This window comes from Orbicella franksi, chromosome 14 (assembly GCF_964199315.1).
Source record: "Orbicella franksi chromosome 14, jaOrbFran1.1, whole genome shotgun sequence".
Lineage (NCBI taxonomy): Eukaryota > Metazoa > Cnidaria > Anthozoa > Scleractinia > Merulinidae > Orbicella > Orbicella franksi.
The window spans coordinates 17,312,627-17,332,709 of record NC_138158.1 but is presented as its reverse complement, the minus strand read 5'-3'; the positions used below and the strand labels follow the sequence as shown (position 1 = coordinate 17,332,709).

The following is a 20,083-nucleotide window of genomic DNA, read 5'->3' as shown; positions in this document are numbered from 1 at the left end:
TTCCACGGCTTTTCCCTGTAGAGTATATGAAACGCCTTTTAAACCATTTTATTAAAGGTTTGCGTAGTTAAGGAGCCATTGCGTCTAAAATAAATATATTTGCTGGATTACGCTCGTAGAAGTGTTGTTGCACTCTCATAGCAACAATATAATTGATTCTTTATGACTGCGACCATTTATTCCTTTGTAAATTGTACAAAAAACCTTTCGGCGAACTAACTTTTGGTCGATCGGGGCGAATCGACTTTTTCGGGGACGACACGACTTTGAGTTGGGGCGAAATAGTTCGGTTCGGTTCGGTTCCGATACGGCGGCCAGTGTAAAATGGGGTTAACGGGCTTACACGACTAATACGGTTCGTGACATTTGTACATTTACCGTTCTCTTCTCGGTCTCTCGACCTTTCTTTGTTTCAAACGTGTTTATGAAGGGTACTTTATGTCGTGTTATTAGGGCCCGGCTGTTTGATTAGAACTGTTCGCAAGAAAAGTATGTTGCTTCTATTCACGGATGTCATATTTATCATTTATCTTCGCCCGATTTTCCTTCGGAGACTACCGTAGCTTTACTTCGAGAAAGAACACCTTGATTTGCAGGTCGATAGCTGTCGACCTCCTGAGTAGGTTTTAGCACGCTTCGCGGAAGGAGTATCTCCAGTCGGCGATCTACATGCGATGCGCCCCAATTAACTGAATACCTGACCAGGTAGAGTTTGGTACGCCCAGATTTGTGCTTAATTGATGATACCTGGCTTCGGAATTTTAACGAGGAGTATTCACATAGTCCCTGGGATAACGTATGCTTTCTTTTTGATAGCCGAGTATATGTCAATTTACAGAGATTTTATGGTGCCTCGAGTATGTCAATTTACAGCGATTTAATGGTGCCCCGAGTATGTCAATTTACAGTGATTTTATGGTGCCCCGAGTATGTCAATTTACACAGAGTTTATGGTGCCCCGAGTATGTCAATTTACAGAGATTTTATGGTGCCCCGTGTATGTCAAGTTACAGAGATTTTACATGATAGGGCTAAACGCGTAAAATCTTTGTAAACGGTAAATTCACAAACATTCTTAGAAGATTTTGTTAAGTCGGTAAATTATGAGTTCTTTCCTCTTATTCTAGCCGGTACCATTTACAAACATTTTACAAATATTTTTAAATTAACAAAACTAAAAACTAAACAAAATCTTTGCAAAATAAATTTACACGCATTTTGTTTTTAAGCGGGATAAGTGACCAAGTCTGTAAATTCAGGATCTACAGACATTTCATAAAGTCTGTAAATGGTCAAAATTTCCAGTCAGTGATTCGAGTTAGGCATGAATTAAATTTATTTATGGACACTGAACGCTAAAAATCTCTCTTTCTCAACCCTTTATGATTTTCCTTTCTCGTTATGTTAGTATGTATTTTTTTGTCTAAAAGCAGCTTGGTTGATTTTTTTTCTCGTCACAATTACCCAACCCCACTCCCCTTAGTAGATCATTTTGCATAGCTTGAACAACCTGCCATCCAACCATCCAGTCTGCCTGAGGAGCACCTCGCGTCGGACAGCAGCATTTCCTCTCAAAAATAGGTAATATAATTTTTCACGTTGTTATTGTAAGATAGTTTTGTGCTGGTATGTAAATTCGTTGGTATGCAGGTTACGTAATTATGCTAAGAAGTTAAGAAGCTGTCTCTGTAAAAACCGACCACTGATTTTACTTCGAAAATTCGATTTTTCTCATAAGCTGGGATTTTGAAGCCCTTACCTAGTCAATTACTAAAATGAGTTTAATCTGATTAAAAATTCTAATTGAAGTTTTCTAGGATTAATTGAAGTTCGGTCCGCTCGACACAAGTTACGTGTTTGCCCAAAGTGAAAAAATAGCACGTATTGCCGGCGCTGCAAAAAAAAAATAGTATTCGCTCAAAAGTCCCAATTCTTTTTTCAACCATAGAAATATCATAGCAGTTTGTTTAGCCATGCTGCAGTTATAATTCAACGTTGTTCCTTCAACGGTTAAAAGAAGATTTTCTACCCGTTAAATCGAGTTTTGAAGCAAACGCGAAAATAGCTCTACTTTGAAGGCATGTTTTAAAAATGTGGCACCTGCTTGAAACCGCTGAAGTACATGAATAGAAAGTATAAATGTCCCTTAATTTAAAACAATAATAAAATTTGTCTGCCCACTAGGTTTTCAAAACTAAGGACCGCTTAAAGTTCAGGAAATTTGGAAAATATTCCAGCGAGTAACCAACACACTCGCCTTCTTAAAGTGCTCCGATAAATTCACGTAAATCTCTAACCTGGCTTCAAGGTTAAAGTTTTGGTCCTTTGCAGCGATCCTTGAAACCTAAGTAGCATTAAAACTGCCACCTTTTCCTTCCAGCTGTAGGTTTGTATATAAAGTACATTTATACGTTCCTCATCTGTGTCGAGCGTGACGATCACATACTTCGATGTTCTTTGTATTACTGACCATTGTTTTCCTCGAAGCCGGTTTAATCATGTAGAGTCCTCTTGAAAGGTTTGCACTCTTTTGGACAACTCTCGGCACACATACATGTATGAACAGTAAACGGTGATCCGGGGAGCCAAGGAAGGACTGACAAATGCCACGGCCATTTTGTCTTTACAACAGGTGTTTTAGTTCCCAATGTTCCGGTGAGGATCACATTCCTGTTATACTCACGGGAAGATTGGGAACTAAAAACACCTGTTGTAAACATAAAATGGCCGTGGCATTTATCAATCCTTCCCTGGCTGCCCGGATCACGTTTACTGTTCATACATGTATGTGTGCCTGGAGTTGTCCAAAAGAGTGCTTCTACAAACGGTCGCAGCCTTTTGTAACATGACTTTAGAATTTACAGTGGAACATGGCTGCAGTCGACTACGCGGTCACATCAACACAGTTAACTACTTTTATAAAGGCTAGTTGTGCCGGACTTGTCTTTGTGTGACGTCAGAGTTAACAGCAGTCAATTACATCGTCAGCGTTAACGGTTCTTCGGGTTACTATTTGGTGACATGACGTCAGACATAACGGCAGAAAGTGGCTACAGTTGACCGCTTTGCTATCACAACAATACCACTAAGTTATACATTTCTGACTAGCTTTGTAGTTGACAGTCCAAGTTATCTGGTCAAATCTGGCTTACGCATCATGAAGATATTTCTTTGCTTTTTAGTGTTTCTTTTTTTCCCTACAATCTTTCAATCTTTCTTAATCAAAACAGATCACTATCTTGAAAACTGTGTTTACAGAAAAAAATACGAACAATCGGCTCCTCAACCGCCATCTACTACAAAAGGCCTTTTGATGGCAAGTGCGAACGGTCACCGTGTTTAAGAACTATATTACATCGTGCGACGCGTTCTATCTGTAGACCAAATTCTAAGGGATGTTTTTGAAACTAAAATATCCCGAGAAACTCATCGCCTCGAACATCAACGGTCTCCAGTAACCTCCACACTTGACTCGTATGCCATAGGGCAGTCCTTTACAGATCAGTATATATGCCTTACAAGGATCAGAAATCTGCCGACATGGTTCACAGACAACTTCACGACCTTAGAAGAAAACAAAACAATCATGATTTGCAGCCTTAAATTTAGAAGCAGAAAGATTAGGGAAAAAAATGAGGAATTTAAGTGTGAACTGTGAGATGCAAAATATATCGGCTACACGTGGCGCTACCTCCATCAACGTGTACAGGATCAGAAGGAAAAAAAAAGACATTCAAGGACGGACATAATGTAAAACCGCTGGTGAACCTTTGTGAGATTTTCAATATCCCTAAGGGATGCCGGGGCAAGCTTAAGTGTTGAAATTTTGCGATGCTCAAAATTAGACAGAAATGTCCGGAACTGGACACTCATAAGACTCTATTCGCGCGAAACGTTTCGTATCAGTTAAGGACTTGCTTTTACCCTCTTTGAATGAATGAATTTTGTCAGAATTCCATTTCTGAATATATAGCATTATAGGTCACTTATTTTAATTTCTTTTCAATTCCACAATCATGACATGACGTCGTCGAGACGTCATGTAACGTGCTTATCGTTAATTTTCTTTTTCTTCTCTTTTAGTAATTAATATAATCTACATGTTTTTCATTATAAAGGACATTTTAAATTAAGAAAGAGAGAAAGTTATGGACAGAGAAACAGTTAAATTTTCCGAAATGTTGATTACCCCAGTGGTCTCCTGATAATTTCTAAATGTCAGTTTTGCAGGTATCTAGGCTTGAAGTCAGCCTTCAGAAACCTCTGCAGGTGTCTCGAACAGACATATTACTTCATATCAGGTTGCATGCAGATATTGGTACCTTCAATTCCCAGTTGGCAGTTTAATGTCTTTCCGGGAAACGTTTGGAATATTAAGTTTTTCTTTCATTCTACCTTTAGGCAGGCAGTGTCTGGGCTTTAACACTTTAATCCTGCATTGCTCACAACGTGAATAGATAAACAAATAAATGACAACAATAGAAATAAAGATATGTAAGGTAAGTGAACTTGGTATCAGGGCTGACAACGAAATGGCTTAAGATGTATAAATGAAGGCAAGCCCCGAGGATCAAGCACGTCATACAGGTAACTTATAATATCAGCCGTAGAGGATTGTGTCTTTTATATTTATCTATCAGTGATTTTTTTTTATTATTTTCTTTTAAAAATTGAAAACCATAGAAAAAATTAAAATGCCATCTCTGAGGTTTAATTACCAGCTATATGATGAAATACACCGTTGCTATGGCACCATCAGACAGGTGGTTTATTGAGCAGTGTGACAAAGTACGGTGCCTCTTTTCCGTCGAAATAACCCTTTTTAGCATCAGTTGAAAGTTGAAAGTTTTATCCTTAGAAGACCCAAACGTGTTGAAATCACCACCGAAATAGGAATTTTGCTCTAAAATCAGCAATTAAAGAACAAAGGCAAAGGCAAAGACAAGAACGCAGTTAAATATCAGGCTAAGACAGATGCCAGTGGCTTCATTTTCTGGCAGGTTGAAAGGAATACTGTTAATGTCTTTGACTGAGAGCTTTAAGATTTGACGCGATTAAAAAAGGTAAGCAAGTACTATTTTCTTCTCTTAAATTTCGATTTTTTTTTAGAAAAATCTTAAGTTTGGACGGCGACCGACAATCTTTGCTTCATGTTGAGAAACATTATTGCTGACGGTTGTTCTATAAACTTATTATCATCATGTTTGAAAATTTTGGAATAGATGATTATTGCAAAGCAAGCTTCCGTAACTGTCGACTGTCGTTTCATCGTGTAAAGCATGAGACTTGTTATTTTAAAGTACAAATTTATTTTGTCCGAGTCTGGCGTAATGATTACCATGCTATTTAATCAAACGTCATATAGTCCCGTTGTGTACCCGTGCAAGAAACTATTGGGAGGGAAGCATCTAAGTACATCTTTCCAACGTCCTAGAGTGTCAAATAAAATGTCTAAGCATTTTAACATAAAATTTAATAAAAAATAAAAGCTTTTAAAATAAGAGCCGTATTTCCAGATCAACTTTCTAATTATAATATTTAATTAAATTGTTCTCGTTAAATTGTCAGCATTGATAGAAAGACGTCATAACTCCCAGTCGCCGATAATCTTCGCGCAAAGCATTTTTTCTCTTTTTTTTTATAGAGATTTTATAATGATGAGCGCTTCAAAGGAGCTAATCTATATATATTTTTTTATATTTTTGTCTTAGAAATGTTTCCAATGTGTATGCTCAGCAGCTGTTTAAATTATTAAGATAACTTAATACAGGAAGTTGAAACTTGGGAATAATCGGCATAAAGCATTAACTGTGAATCGTGCATTTTCACAAAGACAAGAGCATCTTCTTCCCGACATGACATTTCACAGATCAGCAATTTTTACAGATATGGTTTTCAAATAAAAAAAAGAGAGAAAAAAGAAAAAAAAAAAAACAATTCCTGCCGTAACGTTTGCTCGTAAGTGACCGCAACCACTTTTAGAGCTAAAAGTTTCGAATTTTCTTTTGTTCTTATCCTCCCGTAAGCGATCTCTTGACAGGTAATAGAGCGGAAATTTTGATAATATGGTGTTGTGATGTTTTTGCATTTCTGGGTAGTACTAGAGACGGAAGTTTCTCAATGGGAAGTACCAGAGTTTATCTTAAAATTGACTTATCGCATGAAAACATTCAAAACTTGGGGTAAGTCTCTTCAGTTACCATATGCTAATTTATTAAAACAAAATACCTTTCAAGCAAATTGTGGTAGAAAGTTTAGAGATTCAGTACCCAATCAGTTGACCGCGTTTAGTTAGTCAGTAACATAATGTTGATTGTTGTTGTTGTTTTTTTTTTTTCCAGGGGAAAGAAAGAAGAAACGAAGAATCGTCATGCTGTTGGTTATGGCTTTATATGTAATCGTCGTTGATGCAGAAATTGGCTGTGTCGCTGTTGAATATCTACATAAATGTGAGTGATACAGAACTAGAAAATACTCATCTTGAATTAGGGACTACCTTTTCTTGCTCTTCTACTCTTTGTTAAAACATTGAGCACAAAAATAGTAAAATCGTTTAAATTCACTTATGAAATTGTGTTTCTCTCCAATCCTCCCCACCCCTTAAGCAAAACAAGGGTATGGTATTCTTCCATATATAATTACCTTTTTTGATGTTTTGTTACGCGTTTTGTTTTTATTGTTATTCCTTTTACAAAATTAAATGCCATTCATTTGGGAAGGAAGCTCTTGCAATGAAGGGAAGGCGTTTCTAAAGTGTGAAAACAGTCCTGGTCATGCCATCATAACAAAGTGTTTTTATCCGTTTTAAAATTACGGCACATCCCCTGAAATTCCTTCCCGCAAGTCGTGTTGACTGAAAAGTAGTCTGACTTAGTTTGCTTAATTCTGTGTAACGAACTGTGGGAAAGAGATACCAGCATCAATCCAGTGCTAGTGTTGGGGAGTAAAATTCGAAACTGACTTCATGGAAGAAGGGCTAATTAAGAAAATGATTTATTCCACGGAAAAAACTAAAAACAGAGTAACAATGGATCGAGCGGTCCGAGTTCGAGCCCTAGCCGGGGACATCGTGCTCTGTTCTTGGGCAAGACACTTTTCTCTCACAGTGCCTCTCTCCACCCAGGTGTACTATTGGCTAACGGCTGGGGATAACCCTGGGATGGACTAGCATCTCATCGAGGGGAGATTAGAATATTCCTAGTCGCTTTATGCTACAGACACCGGGATAAGCTCCGACCTAATGGGTCACTTGGCTCGTATGCAGACTTTACCTTAGGTTAGTAAAAAGGCACAAAAAGGCTTCAATAAGCAAACGTTGCGAAATACAGGATTTAACGACTCCTTACTTTAGAAACTGACCCTTATGCAGTTTGTATCGAGTTTAAGAAAGTGCTATTTATTTCAAGGCTGTAGAGCGAAAATTTGATTAATTGAGAATAAAATCTCTACCAGATCCTAAAGCTCCTTCCATGTCGCTAAACATTTTGGAATTTCCGGGAGAGGACGTCCTCCCAATTGGCTACGACATAACAATCATTTGCACCAGTAACTCTTCAAAGGAGGGAAGTCATCAGGCTGCTCAACCTTATACGATCCAATACTATTACAACGAGAACTACGATGACTATATAAAGGATTGCGATGGCAGCGGAGAATCACTGGTATGCAAGCTTTTCATTCAAAATGCCAGGAAGAGCGATTCCGGTAAATATGAATGCGTGTCAGAGAATAGCATGAGATGCACGAAGGATAAACTCACATTGAAATTTAAAGGTAAGTCGTGACACTACCCCGTGATCTGTTGTTGTTATAATGGCGTTCTTATAATTCAACGATTAGCAAAGTATTAGCCATTAGTGTGCTGATTAAACGGGTAAAACTACTTCCGTTTTCAGCTAAACAGCAAATCACTATAAAGTACGTCGTCGACGACTGCGCGACGACGAACTGACAGAGACGAACATCCTCAGTTCCTTGAAAGTGTTATGAACTGACTTGTAGTCGTCATCGTCGTCGTCTTCCTCTCATCGTCGATGCTTAAGTTCCCTAATTAAAAGCACGAGGTTAAAACGTCTTGCTTAATTTGGAATCATTAAATTTGCGTAATTGCATTTTGAATGTTTTGTCCTGCTGATTTATACGAGATTAGATCTTAATTAAGTGTCATTAACAGTGGAAAGTATTTCAAATGCAGACCCATTACCACCATATTTCAATGTCGATCTTCCAAGTCAGAGAAACTTTTCCGCGGGAAGTACAGCGAATCTGAGCTGTCACGCGTCAGGTATCCCCCGCCCAGTCATCACGTGGTTCAAAGATGGTCATCGCGTGCCAAGCTTTTCTGTGAAGGAATTTAAAGGTCACTCCATACTAGCTTTTGACTCTATTCGCCTGAACGACCAAGGGAAGTACTGGTGCGAGGCAAACAGCACTGAAGGCTGGAACAGATCATCTAGTGTGAGTTTAACAGGTACATGTGCTTACAAAGTACAGGGTTGTTACTATCAGTATAATTGAATGAAGAAAACGCCCCGTAAGAAACCGCACCCTAAAAGCCATACTCTATTGGCCTGATGGAAACACAAATCTAGCTGTAGACGGAATTATGGAGGTGCGTTTTAAAAGATATGGAAAACAATCTCCACGAAGCTGTGGGAACTTCTGGCCACGGCTCGTATTCCCTCAGCATTTCTCCCTCCCCAACTTCCACTCGTGTTTCTATAACTTGGTGTATGGACAGAAAATGTTTTCTATCGCTTAAACGTTGTTGAGTTAAATCAATTACCTTGTAGTGACATTGCCAAATACTCTTCATAAATCAGTACATTTATTAAAGCAAATTTTTGCTTTCAAGATGCTGTAATTTAATGAGTGGGTAGACTACGAGTAGTCCCTCTTTCGCTTAGTCCGTCGTGCGTGACGCGAAAAAAAAAAACGCGAGAAAAAAATGGCCGCGCGAAATCCTGGGGGCGAGAAGAACGCGAAAGGAGGGACTACCGCCTAAGCCCAAGAGTTTGCCCTTTCACGGTCAAGTGATTTTTTGGTGTGAAATTTCCAATCTAATTAAGCGTATCCAATCGAATTCTTTATCTTGACGTCCTGTCATTATCGGCTGTCGTCGACAACCTCGAGAGATGTCTAGGAAAATAATCGCTCAAATGTCAAATAGCGGTGCCAAAACATGTCGTGAAGGATGTCTTTCTCAAGCGATCGCAAAACCCCCAAAAAAGCTGTGAAAGGAAGACCAACGAGAGAACAATCGTGTAACGATTTTTGCCGCGTTTGTAGATGCAACTTTAAAGGTTTTTACGGCGATTTTAAACGTAGAGTTTCGACGAAGAATTTATTTGAGCCCTCCAAACGAGTGGGAGTAGAAAAATGTCGTCTGGCTGATCTGGTCACAGAACTTGGTTTTTCTTGTGAGAAAAATGTGGCTGAATCTAACAGAGTGTGCGCCAAATGTGCCACTAAAATTCGGAACGCTTCAGAACTTATGAGGTATCTGAAGAGTGTATTTCTTGTCCCGCAAGAGCATCCCATGCCATTGCCATGACTTGTTCGCCTATTGCAGCGGAACTTTTTAAGCGAATGTCCGTTTCGCGGCCTCATTCAGCGAATTCTGGAAAAATTGGCAGGACCGACTCACCGAAGGAGGATGGAATTTCAAAACTTGAAGTAGAGTCAAGGAAAGCATCAACGTCCAGACGATCCATTCCTCATAGTTTTGCAAATGCGACCCTGCAAGAAATTTCTGAACTCATGTCCGCGCAGGAAGTCGAGAGACCGGCAATGAAAGTTGTTATTCCAACTGGTGATGACACGTACTCTTTTCGTTCAACACCAGATGCCGCAACGGCTGACATCGTAAAAAATATCTGCAACCGAAATTGGAAGCCAGTTGTAAACGCGATGTTTGTGCACGAGGAACTTAAGAAGGAACTCTTGTCGTCGCTCGCCAAACAATTGGCTCGTGAAATGACCGAGTACACTCGTAGCGAGAGCATGCTAAAATTCAGTACTCCGTCAGAACTTGCATGCTTTTCTAATCGCAAATTGGTGCACGAAATAAAGGTCTTTTGCCCTTTGTGGTACACGTGCATTACAGGGGCCGCATGCGTCGATCCGTCTGATGAGAAATTCGACGAGAGCATAAATTCCCTGGCATTAGCGACTTCTGCAATTGCACGCCTGCGAAATCCACGAATGTCTGCTCATGCAAAGCGAGTCTCCACCGTTCTTGTCCACAGTGGGGCAAAAGCGGCCGATTTCACGCGTCTAAATCGGCTTGGAATTTGCATCTCACACGGGCAAGTTGTTCGTGATCAAGCCGAGGTGGGAAGAAATCATGATTCTAAAGTATTGCTATGGAAAAAGGCGATTGAAGAGAGGAATGGCACGTTGTCGCTGATTGAGGAAATTCTTGGCCAGCAATTACTGGATGATATTATAGATGTCTCTAAGTCATCTCTGGAAAGCAAGATTTATTATTCTTCTCAGGCATTCGAGAAACTTATGGATCTGCTGGCTGGTTGTGACACAAGCAACATCAGCAAAGCAGATCTTAAAGAGGCTAAGTGTAAGCTGCTCAAGGAAGAGCCATTGTCTTACAGGTAAAACTGATGACTTGAGTTTTCTGCGGCTTTTCTTTGAATGTCTATTCCCCGCAAAAATCCACAATCCGTGCGCTTATTAAGGCCAAATCCGTCGATCCGAAAAACCTAGTCACCCCCTTCCTTGTTCTTTTCAGAGAGCAATTCTTACTCTATACTCTATTATAATTTCTTTTATGGTATAGATAGGACCCTTTATCATGAGCCTCTGGCTCCGGGGACTGGGAGACCACCCTCTGTGTAATTTGACATGAAATAAAATTGTTTTATCTTATCCTATCTTATCTTATCTGCGCACACTCTGATTGGTCAAAAACCCATGTTTTATCAGAGTATAAAGCATAGACAAAGGGCGTTTTATTTTATTTTTTGCCTATATCATAAAGCAAGTGAAGACGCCTAAGCCGTGTATTACACTGGGATAAAACACTCTGGACATTCGAGAACACTTCAGAAATGCAGAAAACACTTGCCTGCGGCTCGTGTTTTCTACATTTCCCTCGTGCTCTCAAATGCTCGTCGTTTTTTATCACAGTGTGATACACGGCTTAGGCTTCTTCACTTGCTGAAGTAAATAAGCAACTGGTCTGCCTCCTGCCAGTTGGGATTTTTGTCAAGTTTCCGTTTAATTTACAATATTTGTTTGCTTTTGTCAGTGTCTACAGCAGTGCTAAACCACGTAAATTAAGTGATTTAGTCATTTTGTTTTATTTCATTTACAGAATTGTTGCTGACAATCTTGACTTCAGTCTCTCAGCTAGAATCCAGACCAGTAAGTTCCGGAATCAATCAATTCATTGGACACATCACCTGGCTATTCGCGATAGGGTTATACGAGACCCCAGCTCAGGCCCATCTGTCTTCCCTACAAAAGGCCAGTGCAAGATTGCAGATCTAGAGCTTTCGGAATTACTACCAAATGTAGAAAGTAACCTTGCTGTGGAGAGTGATTTTGTTGTCTTGGTTACACGAATGGTTGTAAAGTTTGTGCCAGCTTTTACAATGTTCAGGGATGTAGTCATTCACCATATTCCTCACCAATATAGCAACGAAATGGCCAGAAAGTCTGATGTGGTAAGAATTATTTGTAAAATAGGACAAGAATGTTTTTTTTTTAGAACCTTACCATTTTATTTACCCAGTATTTTACCAACTTAATCCATTACCTTGTCTAGTTTATCAACCTTACACTTCACAACAAAAATGATTGATAACTTTATAAATTTTATACATTGTAAAAATTCATTCAGCAAAGTTTAAAGGTAAAAATGAAGCAACCCATGACTTAAACAATTGAAAAATAATTGATTTAGTAGGTAGCCTACAGCAGTTGCAACTAGTGTCTCAGTTCACAGGTAGTCACTAGATTAAAGAAGTAGTTATTGGTTGTGGAATACATAATTATGTTAATTTAGTTGTTTATTCTCAGTGTATTTGAAGTGTTTCCTTGGTTTGGAATTCTACAATACAAATATTTCTGGTGAGATGGCACAGTACTTGATGTCTGTCCAAGAAAAGTATGTGCCACAACTGACCCAAGGTGATAGGAAGATGATTCTTCAACCAATCTTTTTGGATGGTGACCAGTTAACTGAGGAAAGGGCTAGGAATGTTCAGTGGGTGTTTCAAGATGGTGATGATCAGTTTGATAGACTAGGGGGGTTGGATCCCACTCATGCAGACTGGCATGCCAAGGTCAATTTATACAAGGTAAAAAATCTGTCATTCACCCTTCATGTTATTATCAGATGTACTGTCATCATCATCATCATCATCATCATCATCTTATGTCTGAGATAACTGGAGAGAGTTAATTTTCTTGTCTGGATTTTTAAATAAAACAAATGGACGATTAGTATGAAAGTTTACATCAAATTTTAAAAAGAAAGAGGGTATTTTCAGGATTCCTATATTTCTATGGAGAAATTATGCCAAAAACTTTTAAGTGGTCAGCGGTTGATTGGTCAGCGGTTGGTGTACAAGATGGCGGCAATTTTGTGAGCTCTGCCAAAACTGTTGTATCTTCAGTATTTTTTTATGTTATATGTTGTTCTAGTCGCCTTAATCATGTCAGTAATTACAGCGGAGGCTTTGGAAGCCATCCTTGACAAAAAATTAGCACCACTGAATCAGAAAATTGAAGATGTTAATCTGTCCATGTCCCTCATCAACGAGAAATACGAGCATATGCTTAAGAAATTCTCTACCTTTGATGAAGAGAGAAAGGAACTTACTAATGTGAACCAGGCCCTTAAAATGGAACTTCAAGCGACCTCTAAGAGACTGCAAGATTTATCTGCGGCCCATAATGATCTAGAGCAGTATGTTCGGAGGGAATGTGTGGAAATTCGTGGTAATACCACTTCCAAGTAGCCAGTCAAAGGAGGATACAAATGAAATAGTTCTTAAAGTCGCTAACCTGATGGATGTTGATATCTCCATAAGTCACAGACTCAGGAACAGCGAGTGTTACAAAGGGAAGGGTAACAAATCCCCACCAATTATTGTCAAGTTTGTGCGAAGGATAACCAAGGTAAGTTTTATAAAGCCCGAAGGAAGTTAAACGATCTTTCAACTAAGGATCTTGGTTACCCAATTGCCCAGAGAATCTTCATCGCAGAGAGTCTCACCCAGAAAAATAAGGAGCTCTTCAAGGAAGCTTACCAAGTGAGGAAGGACAAACAGTTCAAGTATATTTGGACTTCTTCAGGGAAAATATTCTTTCGTAGAAATGATACCAGCCCTGTCCTCCCAATAATGGGCATGAATGACCTTGTAAAGATCAAGGGATGAGCTTACTTTTCATCGCATTCTTCATCGTAACTCAAGTCATCTCCCAGCTAAGTATAGCTTATATATTAAGTTTACTTTATGAATAGTAATTTACAAAGTAGGACCCAAGAATATAGTCTATTACCTCGCCTGGATATAAGCTCATCAAAATCAAATATACCTTATTTAACCAGATCTGATATAGATCTACATATGCCATGTGAACTAAACTTTAACTATTATACTTCTGAAACTTTTAATAATGACAATGACAATGACATTATTGAATGCTTTAATGGGAAAAATTCCTTCTCAGCACTAAATTGTAATATTAGGAGCCTTTCTGCCAATTTTGACAATCTTGTAAATCTGTTATCTGAATTAGCCTTTACATTTTCCTTGATAGGTCTCACTGAAACCAAAATTAAACTTAATCAAGATCCTATAGTAAACATTACGTTATCTGGTTATCATTATTTATCACAAAAGCTCAACAAGCTAACCGTCTTCGATCCCGAACCCATGCCAGCAGCTATTGACTTGTTTCAGAAGTTGAATGGAGACAAGTTCTTTTCGAAGATCGATCTTAGCAAAGGATACTGGCGAGTTACAATACCAGAAGTAGATATTCCTAAGACGGCCTTTGTTACCCCAGATGGTTCCTATGAGTTTCTGAAGATGCCTTTCGGCACGGTGAATTCTGCGGCTACACTGAAGCGTGGAATGAAGAAATTGCTCAAAGGCATGAAGAATGTCGAGTTTGACTGGGATGATATCCTGGTCCACACCCGTACATGGGAGGATCACCTTAAGATCCTACGAAAGCTGTTTAGGCCCTTAGCTCAAGCTGGCATGACGATTAGACCGAGCAAGTGTATCTTTGGTGTTGACAGCATTGATTTGCTCAGCCATCAATTGCAGCAGGGTTTAATTGGTCTCCATGAGGATAATGTCGCCAAAATCAGAAAAGCTTCGAGACCAACAACCAAGAAGCAGGTTGGTTCCTTTATGGGACTGGCAGGATATTACCGAGATTTCATCCCAAACTTCGCTGCTGTTGCAGCTCCCCTTTCTGACCTTACACGAAAGGGTCAACCAAGTAAAGTGGAGTGGGGTGACGCCCAGGAGAAAGCCTATCGAACCATCAAGATCCTTCCCACTAGTGATCCAATCTTGCGACTACCAGATCCTGAAAAGACCTTTGTTCTAAGAACGGATGCTTCAAACTACGGGATCGGTGCAGTTCTGATACAAGAGCATGGAGGCAAATTGTTTTCTATCTGTTACGTAAGTAAGAAGTTGAGTGATGCAGAGCTTAATTATTCTACGATAGAGAAAGAGTGCCTAGTAGTCGTGTGGGGTATCAAGAGATTCCATATGCATCTGTATGGTGTGCGCTTTGTACTACAGACCGATCACGAGCCTCTCAAGTATATGAACAGTGCAAAGTTCACTAACAACCGGTTGATGTGGTGGGCTATGTTCTTACAGAGTTACAATATGAAAGTGGAAGCTAATAAGGGATCAGACAACGTGGGAGCTGATTAACTAAGTCGAGTGCTGGAGTAAGCTCATTGCTGGAATAAGTGTATACTGCCTATCCACATAGACAATTTTTGGTTGTTATGCAGAAATTTTGTAAATTTCTTCTCAAAGAGGGGGTTATGTTACGAAAAATTGTCTAAGTCAATTTCTAGAACAATCTAGAACCGGATGTCATTCAGCCGTGACCGATTTGTATAAGAACATTCCAGAACATTCTGATCCTTATGTAATTACTCAGATTAGAAATTGTGTCAAACTACTTAATTTAGTTCCAAATAGAAGTTTCTAGAACTTTAAGCCTCATGTATATTAGAGCGAGAGGTTCTGCTGTAAGAGAGATTGATTCAAATTTGAAGAAGCTTAGTGCTGTAAATTCGCGAAGTTACCTTACGGAAATAAATTAGTTTGTTGCTCTTACCGGCGATCCTGAGTTCTGTCTGGAAACAACCTTGCTCTACAGCAATACTCGTAACACCCACCTTTGCTGAAGATATCATCAAATGCTTGTTATTTTAAGATAGGTTATTTGAGAAAAATAAACGTCACGCTAGTGGCCTTATTTACGCCAGAAAGTTGTTTGCTCACAGTGTTTGCTTAACTTATTAAACGTGCTTCAGCAAACGAGCGCGACGAGAGCAGTCCCCAAACCCTTCCGAGGAGTAAAATGGAACGAGATAAAATGTTGTTTTCGCAATAGTAAAGGTACCAATTAATTATAATTTCCTTGTTTATTTTCTATCTTTTTAATTCAGGCATCGCCAAAAGCAGCATGGAAGTGAGTTAGTTACCACTAGTAGTAATGCAAATGATGCCACAAATCCAAAAGAGAAGGAAAGCAAGGAGGATTATAAATTCAATTACCACAAAGCAAAGATGCGCTTTGGCCTCCTTCTAGCTGACCTCAATGATTCCATCCGCGAGGGGGATGGAAAGCGTCTCGTCAATTTGTACAAAATTGCGGTTCTGCTGTACAAATACCATGGCCATACAAAGTGTGCTTATACTACCCTCCTGTTCTTGACCAAGGTAAAGTCAGTCTTACCAGCAGAAAGAGCAGAAAGCTTAATTGCAAACAGATTTTGCAATAACCATGGCAAACCTGGCAAAAACATTTCTATGGATTTGTTCCTTGAACACGAAAATAAATCTGTTAAGTCCTACACTGATCTCTTAGGGTCCAACTTCAAAGAGGAGTCAGCCCAAAGAGTAGCCAGGGCAACCGGAATCAGATTTTGTTTAGTGTTGATGTGGACTGCAAGGAGTCCAAAGAAGTCGCCAATCGATCACAAACTGATCCAACAGAAGCTGTTCAGCAAGTCGAGGCTGACCTGTTAACTCAAGATGTTTTTATTTACACTCCAGGGAGAGAAGGCTATCCCTCCCTTCTAAAAATTAGTGCTAACCTTGTGCGTGGTATGGACTATAGGGACTTGTACCAATGGATACAAACCAGGCGAGATAAATGGGCTAAAATTTATGAGCATTAATTTTTTATTCTCTTATGGTCTCCTACATGAGAGATGAACAGGTACCAATAATTTACAGCTTGTTGTTTGTTATTACGAAAAATTGTTATATTTGCCATAAATACATGGTGCACCGACAACATGGTAACAAAACTGTCTGTTAACAAAAGTGATTAATTTTTGGATCCAATTATTTATAAGTGGTTGTTTCTAGGTAGCGTAAACTGCCGCTTAAAAGCCCTGGGCTTATACAGCTTCGTAAGGGCTTTTAGATGGGCTTATAAAGGTGGTGTGGGGGGGGGGGGCTTAGTTTTTCATACTGGTAGATAAGCTTTAAATCATAATAAAAAAATTCAAAACAAGTAAAGCTAATGGAGTTGGGGCTTGTATCCAGGGGGGCTTAAAACCGATGTATTTTCTGGTTTACAGTTAGGTGGGCCTATATCCTGGGGGGGGGGGGGGGTTAAGTGGGTTTTACAGTACACAGGTACAATTAACAAAAAATTGTTTTAGTTAGCTTAAATACATGGGGCCCAACAGTATGGTGGTGCACAATCTCGGTTCACAGTTTGTTAGCATAAGTGAATCAATTTTGCATCAAATAATTTACAACTAGTTATGTGTAACTATAGATGTAATATAGTAACAACAAATTGTTATATTTAGCTTAGAAATACAAGGTCCCCCAAGAGGATAGTTGTGAACAGTCTGTGTTTAAAGTCTGTAACAAAAATGAATCAACTTCTGCTTCAAATAATGTACAACTCGTGCGTAATACCGAAAAATATGTTATATTTAGCTTAAAAACATTCTGGCCGTCCAGGATTGCCGTTCACAGTGTACTTAGAATCATTGATTTTATACCTCGAATAGTTTTGGATACCGTGAGAAAGCATGATAGAAAATAACAAATATATGGTACAAAAGTATGTAATAACTGATTATGTATGAATTACAGATAGTTGGAAATACACATTTTCTTCACTCCATTAAAAATGACAAAATTCTGGATTTTCACTGCCACTGTCTGAACTGTCAAAATATTTCTCTAAATAATGGCTGTTGTCATCTACATTGGATTCTGAGTCAAACAATAAACTATCCACTGTGGAAATTAATAACATTGTCATCAGCTTCAGTGTAAACAATGTCTCCAAATATATCTTGGAAAATGTCTAGAACAAAATGAGCATGTGCAGTAGAGAAAACTGGGAGTGTTGAAATAATATCATCCAAATTAAAAATACTGGCAGCATTGCTAACTATCTCCTTGATAAGTTCATCCGTAAAGGCATGGGTTGATCCTAACAGTGTTGTTGTACCATTGTTCAAAAATGATTGAAACTCCTTCAATGCCTCCTCCAATACTGATTCATCTTCTTTGGAAATTACCCGTGTTTCCCTTGGCTGACTTTCCTTTGCACATTTTGCAAATGGAGTGTCCTCACAACTGCAATCTTCATCATCGCATCTGCATAAGGTTTTGCAGTTTGAGCAGCAATTGTGCAATGGGGATACACTCTCAACCGGTACATCAAGTGCTGCATAAAAGCTTTTCTTAAGCAGTCCTTTGTTCTTGCAAAATTCTTAACGGCAGTCTCGCATTGTGCTAGTTTTTGGCCAGATGTTATAACAACATTATAAGCCTGCTTCCCATCACGGCCAGCACGACCAGATTGTTGAACACGATCAATTATGCTCTGAGCTGGGCCCAGGTGGATCACGTAGCGAACATCAGGAAAGTTCACCCCCGTGCCTAATGCTGAAGAAGCAAGCACAATCCGGACATTTCCAGAATTAACTTTAAATGAATCCATTACTCTTTCTTTGTACTTCTTTAACGTCATTGAGTGAAATATTCCAATTATTCTGTTGGCTGGTGTCTTGGGCTGGCCTGGCACAAACACATGATCCTGGAGCATGCGAAGTAGGTAAACAAACACAGCTGCAATTTTATTGTATGTGTTACAGAATATGATAGTTTTTGGGGTAGAAGGTCCCTGTTTCTTTGCAAGGTCTACCAGCCACATCAACTTGTCCAGTTCTTCTGCTTTTTTCACCAGCTCCACATGGTACATTATGTTTTTCCTGTCAGGACTCACCAGTATTTCTTTCGTGTTTACACTCATGCATAGCAGCTTCTTTATTTCGCCTGCCAACTTTTTGCCAGCTGTTCCTGTCAAGGCCAGTATTGGTGTTCCTGTTAAAATAAAAAAAAAGTTTTGATAAGTGCAGGAAATTAAAACCTTTCTACTGTGTGTGAGAAGTGTGACCTCAATGTATTTCAATGGCTCCACAGGCAATGCATAAATGTCATATCCTGCATAGTTGGGAAGTCGTTCACGTAAAGGAACTAAAACAGTTAAACAGGATCATGAGCCTTACCTTGTTTGCAAAGTGATCGAAGTGTTGCCAAATTACCATAATCTTTTCGGAAGGCAGGCATCCGTTTGTTTCTCTTCGTTTGATCGGTCCCCCTTACAGACAAAGAAAAAATCATAAAAGAGGTAAACAAGAAGCGAGTACATGAACTTTACTACAAATTGCACAAATACATCGACCAACACACGCTCTCAATACATCACCGAGAATATATAAGCTCAATCTTTATAAATGTAAGTATATCTATTTTTTAAATCTTACCATGATTCGACCGTGTGAGATTCATCGACAAATACCATTTCGATTTCGGGTCCTTCGTGCTCAGATTTCAACAAATCTTGGAATTCTTTTGACAGGCATCGCTTGGCAGAACAAAAATGAAGCGGCACTTTCGTTGGGAAATATCTGCCATGCATTTTGGATCGTTCTCCTTCAAATTAACGGCAGGAAGGCCAAGCTTTGTCAGCTCCCCGACTTGTTCCTCGACTATGCTGTTGAGCGGCACAATCACAAGAACGCTCGCATTCGAGTTTGAGGATTGCTTTGCCAAACAAAACACTTGATATATCAAGCTCTATCCGAAGCCTGTTGGCAGAATCGCGAGGACATCATCGCCTGCGAGAAGCGATTCCAAAGCCCCGATTTGTTCCGGTTTCAAGGAATCTATGTTCGGAAATCGAGATAAACAGTCCTGTAAAACGTCACCCATCGTAATTATTGAAGCATTTCGAGTGTTGACGACCCGTTGACATCTGGTTGTCAACGCTCCGGCATTAGCCAATCATATTTTTGCGTTGTGAGAGCAACGCATAATTCAAACTCTTGGGCTTAGGCGGTAGTCCCTCCTTTGGCGTTCTTCTCGCCCCCAGGATCTCGCGCAGCCGTTCTTCTCGCCTCCAGGATTTCGCGCGGCCATTTTTTTCTCGCGGTTTTTTTTCGCGTCACGCACGACGGACTAAGCGAAAGAGGGACTACTCGTGAGTGGGGGACGGCCAAAAGCGGATGACTCGACGGGATTCCAATTTGGCTTATGACAGATTACACACGGGCTCGGTAAATGACGAGAACCGATATTACAGTTTTAATAAATTCCTGGAATGAAATGACACAAGATGATTTCGCACTGTCATTTGGTCAATTTTATTTCCATCACATTTTAACGTTCAGTCAGACAACTTTAGTTGCGTCTTTGATAAAAATCTTATGCCTACTAACTCGTTTATTATTGTCAACAACAATGACGCAATACATAATTAATTGTAAACATTTGCCATCTTTCATGGGTCTTAATATAACAAACATGCTGTC

At 39.4% G+C, this 20,083-nt stretch overlaps 2 protein-coding genes across 3 annotated transcripts in view; one reads left to right on the top strand and one right to left on the bottom strand.

Annotated features, from left to right (window-relative positions):
• Nucleotides 1-4,485: 4,485 nt before the first annotated feature.
• Nucleotides 4,486-20,083, top strand: part of LOC145467350 (neogenin-like) — a 28,739-nt gene continuing 13,141 nt past the window's right edge. Inside the window, exons 1-5 of one of the 2 annotated variants that reach the window (XM_081450902.1) lie at nucleotides 4,486-4,587; nucleotides 4,914-5,063; nucleotides 6,342-6,449; nucleotides 7,453-7,773; nucleotides 8,195-8,470. In XM_081450902.1, the coding sequence (XP_081307028.1) occupies nucleotides 6,371-6,449; nucleotides 7,453-7,773; nucleotides 8,195-8,470 (676 nt within the window). In that variant the 5' untranslated portion in view covers nucleotides 4,486-4,587; nucleotides 4,914-5,063; nucleotides 6,342-6,370. Of the gene's footprint in view, nucleotides 4,588-4,801; nucleotides 5,064-6,341; nucleotides 6,450-7,452; nucleotides 7,774-8,194; nucleotides 8,471-20,083 lie in introns of those variants that run through there. The other variant, XM_081450901.1, reaches the window with a different exon arrangement.
• On the bottom strand, nucleotides 17,533-19,398 carry LOC145467413 (putative ATP-dependent DNA helicase RecS). Its single transcript, XM_081450971.1, has 2 exons — nucleotides 18,779-19,398; nucleotides 17,533-18,593 (listed from the first exon to the last, which is right to left on the bottom strand). The coding sequence occupies exons 1-2, from the start codon at nucleotides 18,891-18,893 to the stop codon at nucleotides 17,782-17,784; spliced, it is 927 nt and encodes a 308-aa protein (XP_081307097.1). The 5' UTR covers nucleotides 18,894-19,398; the 3' UTR covers nucleotides 17,533-17,781.

Bases quoted from the DNA above. Each gene is read 5' to 3' on its own strand.
- LOC145467413 (XM_081450971.1), bottom strand. From the start codon at position 18,893: ATGATTTTTTCTTTGTCTGTAAGGGGGACCGATCAAACGAAGAGAAAC. The intron at 18,594-18,778 runs GTAAGGCTCATG...TTATTTTAACAG, and splicing joins TCGATCACTTTGCAAACAAG to GAACACCAATACTGGCCTTG.